The 13,275-nt window shown below is 37.2% G+C and overlaps 1 protein-coding gene across 8 annotated transcripts in view; it reads left to right on the forward strand.

Moving 5' to 3' along the window:
- HEATR5A (HEAT repeat containing 5A) overlaps window positions 1–13,275 on the forward strand; it is a 112,613-nt gene that overhangs the window by 14,830 nt on the left and 84,508 nt on the right. For all 8 annotated transcript variants that reach the window (XM_082647196.1, XM_082647199.1, XM_082647202.1 and 5 more), the window contains exons 2-6: window positions 3,455–3,655; window positions 4,941–5,152; window positions 6,901–7,009; window positions 11,041–11,190; window positions 11,867–12,041. In XM_082647196.1, the coding sequence (XP_082503322.1) occupies window positions 3,530–3,655; window positions 4,941–5,152; window positions 6,901–7,009; window positions 11,041–11,190; window positions 11,867–12,041 (772 nt within the window). In that variant the 5' untranslated portion in view covers window positions 3,455–3,529. The remainder of the gene's footprint in view (window positions 1–3,454; window positions 3,656–4,940; window positions 5,153–6,900; window positions 7,010–11,040; window positions 11,191–11,866; window positions 12,042–13,275) is intronic.

Here is a 13,275-nt window from a genome sequence, read left to right on the forward strand (position 1 = left end):
AGTATCTCGTGGTTAAAGCACATATATCTAGAGTCAGATTGCTGAAGTGTATGACCAGGTTCTGTGTGACCTTAGGAAAGCTACTCAACTTCTCTGTGCCTCAATGTCCTCATCTTAAAATAGTGCTAATAAAAATAGCTACCCAAGGACAGTTTTGCGAATTAATTATTCAAGAAAATGTAAAGCGCTTGGAGTAGTGCCTGGACTATAATGAGTGATCAATAAATAATTAGTTTCTGTCAAAAATAATGGCTGGCATTACAGTTGGCACACAACAGTTTGATGGAATCTTTTTTTCAAGTAGCATAACTGTACCTTGAAAAATGTTATATATGTTCACTTTTAATAAACTAATCACTTTGTAATCTCAACAAACATAAAAACGGAAAATAAGAGAAAAACTAGAAAAATAAGCATCCTTCAGGTATATATAGCCATAGGGTTGTGGTTAGATTAAAACATAACGGTAGATTGACTTCGTTTGTATTCATCATCCTAAAGTGAAACTGTAGGTTAGAGCAGGAGCATCTGTTATTTGCAAAATGCATTTGCTTCTCTCACTGATGGTAGGTATGTGGAGATTGCAGGTGCATTTTAGATTTGGGGGTTTAGATGTGGGATTACCAGTGTGAATTGTCTGCTTCTTTTAGGAGTGATTTATATGAGGGATGTATTGAGGGCATTGTAGATAACTTTATGCCCTGCTTATGATCTCAACCTTTTACTGAATTATTTATTATTGCATTGTGTTAGCTATTTTGCTTCTTGATAGATCATTTTACACCACAATATTGCTGCTGCCTAAGGAAAAAAATGTCTCTTGAGCAGTCCTAATGACCTCTAAAAAGGGTAATTTGATTCTTGAGATTTTGAGTTGCCCTGGTGGTTATAAGAAGTTTTCTCTATGATACTCAGGTTTTTTTTTTCCTCTCACAGTCATAGATACTGAGTGCAAACTTGCTTTTCACCTTCGGTACACTTAGTAGCTTTCTTCTGGAAATTAATTCTGTAACATTTATTAACTCTATCCTTAATTGTATGTATTTTGGTCAGTTCACTTCGATAATTTAAGAAAGTAAAGGGGGTTTTTTAATTATTTTTTTTGCGGTATGTGGGCCTCTCACTGTTGTGGCCTCTCCCGTTGCGGAGCACAGGCTCTGGACGCACAGGCTCAGCGGCCATGGCTCACGGGCCCAGCCGCTCCGTGGCATGTGGGATCTTCCCGGACCGGGGCATGAACCCGTGTCCCCTGCATCGGCAGGCGGACTCTCAAGCACTGCGCCACCAGGGAAGCCCAAAGGAGGGTTTTTTAAACAAGAAGCTAAAATTCACATTATCTTTATAAAAGTAAATTTGTTAGCATGGTTGTTTATATTGTTCTTGTTCCTCAAAAATAGACATTTATGAAAATAATCTAATGTGCACTTCTGTTTTGTTTTGAGGGCAGTTGGTGCTAGGTCATGGGTGGCACTGGGCGTGTGGGCAGGACTAATTAGGGAGGGACAACCCAGATGGCTAAAAGCAGCACATAGGTTTGAGAAGACAGTGGTGATCAAAGCTGTCTTTTGGCCTCTGGGGCAGCGTCATAGTGAAAATATAGGCTATTAACCCAAGCCAGAGGACGAAAGTAAGGTAAAGAGTAGGGGTTGAAAGCTTCAATACCCATAGAAGTTGGCAAATAATGTAAGTGAATGAGGCAGTCTAGCTGGCGACTGTGCCTGATGGAGAGTCCCTGCCCCTCTTAGATTCCGTCATTCATTGCGGTATGAGATATGGACCCAGATTTTTGTGTAAAATCTTGTGTTTAAATGTTAGTAACTAATTTTTTTCCCTAGTACGTACATTGCAGGCCAAATTTAGCCAACAGTGTACCAGTTTGCGACTACTGTCTTTTAGAGGGGCTCTTTTACTTATTTAACAATAATGATGATGTGATACTCTAGGTAATTTTATACCCATAAACTTTCTTGGAGAAAAAAATAAAGGAAAGAAAAGCCTTCCCATGTCTCTCCCATCTGATTTTCTAATACATCTTGCTGGCTTCTCTACAAAAGATTGAGATTTATTTAGGGGAATATGAGCTCTGTATTTTATATGGTTTAGTTTAATTACCTGTAGCATTCTGTCTGTATTTCAGTGCAGTTCCAATTACCTGTTTCTGTTCAGCTTGGAGTTTTATTTATAAGGTATCAAATTTATTTTTGGTACATCAGTGAATAGGAGTATCCATCTTATATGTATATGGTACTATCTCTGTCATTTAATGTTCTTGATGATAGCTGTTACTCCTGTAAGTAGTAGTAATGATTTTTTTTAAAGCCAACTTATGTTTTTTAAAAAATTTCTCTTCTTAAATAATTTTTCCAACTTTTTATTGTGATCTTTTAAAAAATACAGAAAAATTAAAGAACAGTAAAATGATTACTCACATACCCACTACCAACATTCAACTGTTAACATTTTGCCATATTTTATGGCTAATTGATTGATGTACTTAACCATGTGAAAATGAGTTACAGACATCATGGTGTTTTACTGCCATATACTTGAGCATGCACCTAGAAATAAAAAATTCCATAACCACAAATGCCATCTTATAGATTTGTGTATGTGTGTATGTATTGTGCACACATGCTTATGTGTTGTATATAAGCAACACAGGAACTAGAGTGTACCCAGGAGATGATCATGAATCTGAAACAAAACAAAACCTCCTCTGTCTTATGTTGATTATTTCCTGCAACAGACGTGAAGGCTACATTGGATCTGGGTCAGAGCAGACATGATCTTTATTGCTATGATCCCTGGACAACATCCATCCAAGTGCCTTCAGAAACATGAGTTTGCTTTCACAGCAAGGCTCTCAGTGATAAGGAGACTATCTATACTTGTTGGGATGGGACTCTTTCCCAAAACTCCTAGCCTCAGGCAGTGTCTTTGTTAGATTGGGAGAACAGGTTTTAATAGGAATAAGTCCCTCTGCTCCTTGAATCTCCAGGTAAATGACAGGTTATTTATGGAGGCAAAGATCCAGGGAGACATCAAGCTTTACTATAGAATTTTAGCAGGAGGTCTGGAGATTTGGTCATTTGTTAATATGTAGCCATGACCCATTTTAGTAAAAAGGTGCTTATGCTACAGAGAAAACTGAAAATCTTGAGTAGTCTAACCTTAAAATTTTCAAAATTTTAATGGAACGTCTCTTCTGTTTAGCAACTTTTTGCATGTGAATGTCAATAATCCTACTCTGTTTTCCTGTCTGCTCTCTAAAAAAGGGGTTTTGTGTCAGTGTTAACTAGGGTTTACTATTGGGATTTTCCCAGTTTCACCCTAGAGCTGTTACAGAAGATGTCTCCATTTATTTATGCTTTGTGCTTTTCTGTGGAAGATTTCCAGTATTGTGATTGTGTTCCTTTTCACCCTCCTTTTAAAATATTATTTTCCTCTATTATAGGTTTTTTTCCTTAGGTATATTGACCGAAGTTTAATGAGAACAATCGTGACCAGCTAGGAGAATTTTCTGCAAGGAATGGAATTAGCTCATAGCTTACTGCTGAATGAAGAAGCATACAATCAACTTGGTGACGTTCAGAAGGCAGAGTTTATTTTTGATTGGTTGAGATATTTGGAGAAGCTCTTGCTAGCAACCAGCAGGGTGAGTAAAATTGCAAAAACTGTTTTTTGAGGTTTTTTTTTACTTGCCAGATAATGTTTAAGTTCCTTTGATTTGATATTCTAGTTCTGTCCAGTATAACCTAAATTAGCTTTCAAAGGTTAGACCTTAGTAAGACTTTATATTGAAATAGGAGGTTTCTTCTGTTCAAAAGAGCAGGAAGAAATTAGCCAGTATTTGTAGTATTACTTTCAAATATATTAAAAACTAACTACAGAGCACATTGCGTTGGATTTCATTAGCATTGTCTTCTGTACCTTGTGTCACTCCACATGCATGACATCCTGGTGCAGTATAGCGCTAAATAATGTGATGGGAGTTTCACTTTAAAAAAAAGTGTGGACTCTTTAAGGGGAGTAAGAATTGAGGAGCCTTTGAGTAAACACATTCCCTTTTAAAAGTTTATGAAATGGCTACCAGAAAGTGAAGACTAATCACTCATACCCTTTACCGACATTCAGCAGTTGTTAACATTTTGCCATGTTTAACTGTTTTACAGAGCCATGTGAGTTGCTGCTTTACTTCTAATACTTTTGCATACATCTCCTAAAAATAAAGATATTCTACAGAATGACAGCACCCTATGTAATGCAGAAATGGTGCAAAGACTACTCATGGAGACATTTAGAATTTAACAAATGACAAAAATCCATACACTAAATTAACAAATATTTTATGGTGGAAGTTTAGGCCTCAGGGAGCGCCTGAATACCATTACCACTGTGATGATATTCTGTACTCCTTTTTCAGAGCATAGACAAGTAAAATGGAGTCACACTATCGGCATTTAGATGCATAAGCTTGCAAAAAGAAAATTGCACTAAACTTAGAAAATGATCTGAGTAAAACAGGTAACCCATTACAAGATCAGCTCTGGTGATAGGTTTTAGGTTGCTGCTTATTGATGCAGATATATATTGGGCAGAGACTTAAGAACTAAGAAGCTCTAGTTAAGATATAAATTTGCTCTACCTTTCAAACCTAAGAAGAAGGACATAGAAAAAATAGAGCCCTTGTCTTTGTTCACAAAGACTCCAGTATATTGTAGTTCAGAATTTATTTTTTGGAGATATCAGCAGGGCAACAAACTACCTGTTAATGAGGTGTAATAGCCATGCCACCAACTTATTTGTACTATTTAATCAAAATAATTTTGCATTTTTCTAGAGGCTTTTAGTTAGTTCTTAATTATATGAAAGAAAAATCATATTAGAGGATTATGTGTAATTATGTTGACTTGAATTATCTTTGTTACCTTCCTTTCTAGAGTGATGTAAGGGAGAAACAGAAAACTCTTGTGGAACAGCTCCTATCTTTGTTGAACAGCTCCCCAGGGCCTCCTACTCGCAAACTCCTTGCTAAGAATCTAGCCATTCTTTATAGTATTGGAGATACATTCTCTGTTTATGAGACAATCGATAAATGTAATGATCTTATTCGAAGCAAAGATGATTCTCCAAGTTATCTTCCCACCAAACTGTAAGTTAAATGTTAAAACTGAACATAAAAGAGTTCTTCTTTGTTGTATCATTTTTATAAAGAACCCAAACTTTGCTCTACAGTAGAAATTAACACAACATTGTTCATCATCTGTACTTCAGTAAAATAAGTCTTTAAAAAAAAAACCCCTGGACTTCCCTGGTGACGCAGTGGTTAAGGATCCACCTGCCAGTGCAGGGGACACGGGTTCAATCCCTGGTCCTGGAAGATCCCACATGCCGCGGAGCAACTAAGCCCATGCACCACAACTACTGAGCCCACATGCTACAACTACTGAAGCCTGCGTGCTCTAGGACCCCTGTGCCACAACTACTGAGCCTGCATGCTGCAACTACTGAAGCCTGCATGCCTAGAGCCCGTGCTCTACAACAAGAGAAGCCACCTCAGTGAGAAGCCCGCGGACTGCAAACAGGGTAGCCCCTGCTTGCCGCAACTAGAGAAAGCCCATGCGCAGCAACAAAGACCCAATGCAGTTAAATAAAAAAATATATATTAAAAAAAAAGAACCCAAACTACTTGATAATTATTATGAAACTGAATACAAATTGTTTTACTCATTTTTTAAAGAATCTAACTTTCAGAAAGATCTAACATTTTCCCACGGACTGAGAAACAGTTCTTTTAAAAAATGCTTTAGGGCTTCCCTGGTGGCGCAGTGGTTGGGAGTCCGCCTGCAGGGGACGCGGGTTCGTGCCCTGGTCCGGGAGGATCCCATATGCCGCGGAGTAGCTGGGCCCGTGGGCCATGGCTGCTGGGCCTGCGCGTCCAGAGCCTGTGCTCCGCAACGGGAGAGGCCACGGCAGTGAGAGGCCCGTGTACAGAAAAAAAAAAAAAAAAAAAAGCTTTAGACATTTGAAGCTTAGATTTGGGGATCAAAACTGTCTGATAAAAATTTTAGCAGTTGAGGGACTTCCCTGGTGGTCCAGTGGTTAAGACTTCAAGCTCCCAATGCAGGCGGCCCGGGTTCGATCTCTGGTCAGGGAACTAGATCCCTCACACTGCAACGAAGATCCCACGTGCCAAAACTAAGACCCGGTGCAGCCAAATAAATAAATAAATATATAAAAATAAACAAATAAAATTTACTTTTAGCAGTTGAGTGTTTAAGGCACAAGTATTTTAAATTCTTCACGTTTTGTATGTTCTTTTAGTTTATTAATTCTTAGTAGTGAAAATTAATAGTAAATATATAGGAAAATACTCTTCTAAGATCCTAAAAGAACAACTTAGTTTCTTTCTCCGTAGGACTCAGTTCATTTTATCACCTGTTTTTTAGAGAAGGCAATTTGCCATGTATGGTTGCATAGTACTAATGTTATAGAAATTTTTGTTTATTTAATTTTTAGCTTATAGTAGAATGTATTTTCCCATAAAGTTTTCAGACTTGATGAGAACATTGTTCTTTTTCTTTTATCTTTAAGACCATCTTTGATTATCTGATATATGAAGCTCAGTTCTATTAAAAATTATTTTGTAAAAAATTTGAGGGGATGGAATCTTTGGGCTGAGATTTAGATTAGTTGAAGATATATCTTTTAAAAATTCTTGTATTGAAAATGTAATTATTTGATACCTAAGTGTCATTCCCTAGGATTTAACAGTGGAATAGATTCTGGGAAATTTTATCCTTTCAAAGTAAAATTAAGTAGTCATCTTTACGTGTGCTAAGATCCTTTTATTCCTGTTTTTTCATTCATGACTAATTTCTAATTTAAATGTCGTTCCAGCGCCGCTGTGGTGTGTTTGGGTTCCTTGTATAAGAAGTTGGGTAGAATACTGGGTAACACCTTTACTGATACAGTGGGCAATATTCTTAAAGCTATGAAGAGTGCAGAGGTAAATACAGACTTTAATGGTTTCTTAAGTCAATAAAAGAGCTTTACCTATGACAAGCATAGTATGTATGTAAATATATCCATATGTAAATATATGTATGTATGTAAATATATCCATAAATGACATTCTAGGTAGTGCACATATGTACTTTGTATATTGAATCTTTATTAGAAAAGCAATCGTGCAATAAAATTTTGTGTATTCAGATAAATTCAAATGGGCACAAACTAAGGTGTTTCTCTGGCAGACCCACCCCTGCTCCCTCTTCTTGCATCACCTTTTCCATCTGATACTACTTACTAGTGCCAGAGCAAGTGCTTGTCACCAAGGATCCAGATACGTAGTTGGTAACTACCATATACCTGATGGATGGATTAGTATTGTACCAGCATCAGAAGGGTGTAAGGAATAAAATCAGGGTAGGACAGAGTGTGGAGGACATAAGCATGACTAGGGTCAGGATAACCTTTCAGTCGCCAGGATATATATTGTCAGCCTTAGCCTCATTGATTTGTTGGCATCATTTACCATTGTGAAACACTCTTTGTTTTTGTAACTGTCTCTTTATTGGACTTCCAAGATATACTGTAATTTCTTGCCAACTATAGTTTAACAAGTTTTGAAATTAAAGCATTTGTATGTTTGTATATCAAAAATTTTAAGTCTGTGGTACCTTATATTTAAGGATAACTCAGCACCTTTAAATATAAAACAATCACACCAGTTCCTGTTCTTACCTTGCTTGGAAAAAGTCTAGAGAACAGCCCTGAAACAATTTATTAAAATGCTGGCCTGTCACACACATTTCTTTTTAACTGTATCAAGATAAAACATGGGAAAATTCAAATGTAAAATCTGCCAAATTTGGGCTTCCCTGGTGGTTCAGTGGTTGAGAGTCCACCTGCCGATGCAGGGGACACGGGTTCGTGCCCCGGTCCGGGAGGATCCCACATGCCGCGGAGCGGCTGGGCCCGTGAGCCATGGCCGCTGAGCCTGTGCGTCCAGAGCCTGTGCTCCGCAACGGGAGAGACCACAACAGTGAGAGGCCCACGTACCGCAAAAATAAATAAATAAAATAAATAATAAAATCTGCCAAATTTCAAGAAGAATGTAACTGATTCAAGAATTTTAAGAAGTGAAGTCCATAACATAAAACTGGTGAGAGAATCAACTCAGCAGATCACTTTTGAACATCAATAGTTTACACAAAGATTGAAGAAGGTAATTCAGGAGGAGAGATTTTTTTTTGTAGTTTTTATAAGAGTTTATTACCATTTTATAAAATAAAAAACTTTGCCCAATATGTTTGAAAAATCTGAGAAAATTCAGATATTTTAAGATGGATAGAAGTTGAGATAATTTATCAGTGGCAGGTCTTTTAGTGGTGAAAGGAAAAGGAAATCTTTCTGCTCTGAAGGCACCCTGATGCTGGAGGTGAACAGATTTACAAAATGATACTGAGCACCATAAATGGTAACATGTGGACACAGGTATAGGCTATACATTAATTCTTTATTTATGTAAGAGAAAGCTCATGATGAAGACAAAGAAATGGAAGGCATTGTGGGTTTTAACATATATAGAATTAGAATATATAAAAACAGCAACATAAAGCATATGAGAGGGTATATGGAATTGTACTGTTTTAAGGGTCTTGCCACTATGAAGTGGTAAATAGTAGGTTTAATTAGAATGTAACCTATTAGGGATGTGTAGCATGATGGCTACAATAATCACTATTTAAAATAGTTATAACAGGGGCTTCCCTGGTGGCGCAGTGGTTGAGAGTCCACCTGCCGATGCAGGGGACACGGGTTCGTGCCCCGGTCTGGGAGGATCCCACATGCCGCGGAGCAGCTGGGCCCGTGAGCCATGGCCACTGAGCCTGCGCGTCCGGAGCCTGTGCTCTGCGGCGGGAGAGGCCACAGCAGTGAGAGACCCGCGTACCACAAAAAAAAAAAAAAAAAAAAGTTATAACAATGTAAATATTTATACACCCCTCAGAGCATCTAAATTATAAAGCAAATATTGGCAGACCTAAAGAGAGAAATACACAGCAATACAGTCATAGTGGGGACTGCAGTTATCCCCTGTTTCATCAATGGACAGATCACGCAGACAGAAATCAAGACGCAAACCTTGGAGTGAACTACACATTAGACCAGTTGGACCTAATGGACGTAACCTGATCATTCCACCCAACAACAGCAAAACATACCTCTTCTAGGGCACAGAGCATTCACCAGGGTAGATCACATATTAGGTCCCAAACAAGTCTGAGCAAGTTTAAGAAGACTGAAATCGCATGAAGTATCTTTCCCACCTGTAATGATATGAAACTAGGCGCCAATAACGGCAGGAAGCCTGGAAAATTCTCAGTTATGTTGAGATTAACAGCAAACCACGAGGAGAGACTGTTAACATCCATAAATCTGGTTTTATTTAAAAGGATGTGTCTGTAAGATCTTTTATTTACTGAGGTATCGCCACTTTAAACTTTTTTTTTTCTCTTAACTCCATTGATTAAGCTATACTTTTTAGGCCTCATGGTTAACAGAGGATTACTCTATAGGTTTGAGAAAATTTTAAGTTAGGGACTTCCTGGTGGCACAGTGGATAAGATTCCATGCTCCCAATGCAGGGGGCCTGGGTTCGATCCCTGGTCAGGGAACTAGATCCCACATGCATGCCGCTACTAAGAGTTCACAGGTCACAACTAAGGAGACTGCCTGCCACAGCGAAGACCTGGTGCAACCAAATAAATAAATTTTTTTTTAAAAAAAGAAAATGTAAAGTTATTGCTAAGTACTTTATTGCTCCTCCACTTTTACCTTTATGATTTAGTTGGTTCAGTACCACAACGTTTTGGAGATGTCAAAAGGGATTTCCACCTTTGATACACACCAGTAGTGATAAATAGCATTTGAAATTGGCGTAAAAGAAAGTTAAGAAGTTTCCCGTTAGGACTCACTTTGTTAATATCTACCTATAATTACTATCGTGCTCCTTTGAACAAAAATAAATTAACAACATTACTATGAAAATGATACTTGATCTTTCTCCAACTTTAACTTACCTATAGTGGCCTTAACTTCCTGAGACATAGAAAGCATTTGGAACATTTAGTAAAACATCATAATATAAGCAGCTACTATTTCTTGAGTGTTTACTAAGTCCAGGCACTGTGGTGAATGATTTCCCCATAGGGGCTTGTTTACTTCTCACACTGGCACAGTGGGGTTCATCTTATCCTCGTTTCATTTTTTCATTTCTTTTTTTTGGCCACGCTGTGCAGTATGTGGGATCTTGGTTTCCCGACCAGGCATCGAACCCATGCCCCCTTCAGTGGAAGCACAGAGTCTTAGCCACTGGACCGCTCATTTTATAGATGAAGAAATAAGTAAGAACAACTTAAAGTCACACAGCTACTAAGGTTCAGAGCCAAGATTCAAACCCAGGTCTTTTAAAATCTAAACCCAGACTTTTAACCTCTGAGTTAAAATACTCGAACCAATAAATGGTAAAATATCAATAGCTATGAACTCAACTGAGCATTTACTGTGTGTCAGGCACTGTTCTAAGCACTTCACATGTAGTAACTCGTTTGATCCTCACAACAATCATTTAACTTTTATCTTTAAGATAAAGAAACAGATTTGCCCAAAGACATATAGCTAGTAGGTGGCAGACCATGCACTCTTACCATGTTACCTCATTTATAGCAACCATTTATCGAGTGCTTGACAACATGCAAGCCATATGCCTGGTGCTTCCCATATAATTTCATTTAATCTGCACATCAACCCTATAAAATTTGTATTATGCTGAAGTGTAATATATACAAGTAACACTTTTAAAATAGTAAACACTGTAAGAAACAGCAATTATTCATGCATCTTGATGTCAGAATAGGTTGGTTAGTGTGTACAAAAATCTGAGTTTCTCTAATATGAGATAAATTTCAATGCTTAATACTGTTCTTCACAGAGAATTTTTTTTTCCTGGTCTTTAAATTTTTTCCTCTTTGATAGTCACAAGGTCGATATGAGATCATGCTGAGTCTGCAAAACATATTGAGTGGACTGGGAGCTGCTGCTACACCTTGCTACAGGGATGTTTATAAAGCTGCTAGATCCTGCTTAACAGATAGATCCATGGCCGTTCGTTGTGCTGCTGCAAAGGTAAAATAGTCTAATGAGTAGAATTTCTAAAAATTAATATAGAGACAACTAAATCAGTTTATCCCAGTGAAAACACTAGTAACAGCTACATGATCTTAGAGCTGCAACCTTGGTATTCAGATAGGACTATCTCATTTTAACATATGAGGAGACTGAGGCCCTGAGAGTTATATGAATTTCCCAGGGTTCTTAAAGTGGTTAGCAGCACATTGTTGGAAGTGGGGAGTTCAAGTTACCAGACTCTAAGTATTCCTTCCATTCCACTGTGCTTCCTCTCTATAATTGTGTAAAATTTACATGTATGGTGTATGTTGTTTGAAAATGATTTGGTTTTATCATGCTTTCTTAACATAGTTGGTTAGATAGTAAAGTGTTTATGTTGGAATTATTCTCACAATTGCTTATAGCCAACAGATAGGTTCTACAGACATTTTTCATAGCCCAATGAATTAGAAATGGGTCTTTCTCCTACCCTTTGTGGACACGTTGCTTTGTATAGTATAATTTTTATGACTTTTTAGTAAGTATTCACTTGTTGTCCCTACAATCATTATTTAGAAACTTTGGATTTGTGTATTATTTTTGCTAGATCTTGATAGTTCTGCAACTTATGTAGATCTGAACCTGACATTTATATTTTGTTTTTCATTAATTTCTTTTTTTCCCGATTGAACAGTGTCTCCTTGAACTTCAGAATGAGGCCGTCTTTATGTGGAGTACAGACCTGGACAGTGTGGCCACACTATGTTTTAAATCCTTTGAAGGCTCCAATTATGATGTGCGGATTTCAGTTTCAAAGCTACTAGGCACAGTGTTGGCCAAAGCTATAATTTCTAAACATCCAGGAGCAGGTAAATTCACGTAATTATTTTCATAATGTCTTCCATAATTTTTTCCCAGTTGATTTAAACAAACATATGTAGCATTACTGCTACCCATTATTACTTTTGAAAAGAGGCAGAATATCATATAAATTTTAGTTTGGAAACATGTCTATAAGTCCTAAGATTTCATTTTAAAACAATTCAGTGAAAGTTTGAGGAAAAAATTAAAAGAACTCTTAAATAAATGTGCTTTATTCAGTCATTGTCTTCCTCTACACCATGGCTTTTTTAAGTGAATTGTGGAGTGTTATCCAATAAGAGATATGATCTAATTCTCGAGAATTTTTTTTTTTAAGCAGCATGCATCTAATTACATACATTTGGCTTGCCATCTTCTAGATTGGTGTAAGGGAGCAATGATGTAAATAATTCCAAACAGCAGATACTTGAAATTTACTGTATTTGCACAATTTGTGTTTGTGTTTATTCCCTATTTATACACTCCTAGGCAGTGAGCAAGGATGGAGTATTTTTGAAAACAAAAGGGTTTGCCTGGGTTTAATCTACAGGGTTTATAAAACATCGGTGAATAATTAAAAACTTGCTTTATTATTCTGTCTCCAAAGAATAACAGTCTCACGCTAATGAAAATGTGATTGTTCTGTAGAACATTGCTCCTCAATATCTGCAAACCGAGAGTACTAGCATCACCTGGGAGCTCTTAAGAAGTGCAGAAACCCAGATGCCACCCAACTTACTAAATCGAATTCTCATTTTAACAAGATCCCCAGATACTTTGTATGCACATTAAAGTTTTAGAATCATTGCTCTAGAAATTGTTTATTGTGACATTAAGAAGTGTTCTGGTTTCTTCTAAGCCAGTGTTTCTCAACCAGAGCTGAGAGAGGACAGTGAGTACAGCATATCAGAATCACCTAGGAAGCATTAACAACTATATAGTCCCTTCATTCTCCAGTTGAGACCCACAAGTTTAAAATTTATAATAAATTTTTTTTTTAGGTTTTGGTTCTTCTAATCTTGTAATTCAGAGTTGTTCAGGGCATTTAAAAGGTTAAATCTTAAGCCATCTAAGAGATTGAAATTAGAAGAAGACATGTTTAATCAAACCCTCTTGAAAATGTGAATTGCTCATTTCCATAAATGTGTCATTAGCACTAGTACACAGTTGCAGTAAAAACAAGCAAAATACAGAATTGCCTAACAAATGTGAATAATATTTAAATGTATATCCTCCTAGAGT

Source organism: Grampus griseus (assembly GCF_964374135.1).
Source record: "Grampus griseus genome assembly, chromosome: 2".
NCBI classification, from domain to species: domain Eukaryota; kingdom Metazoa; phylum Chordata; class Mammalia; order Artiodactyla; family Delphinidae; genus Grampus; species Grampus griseus.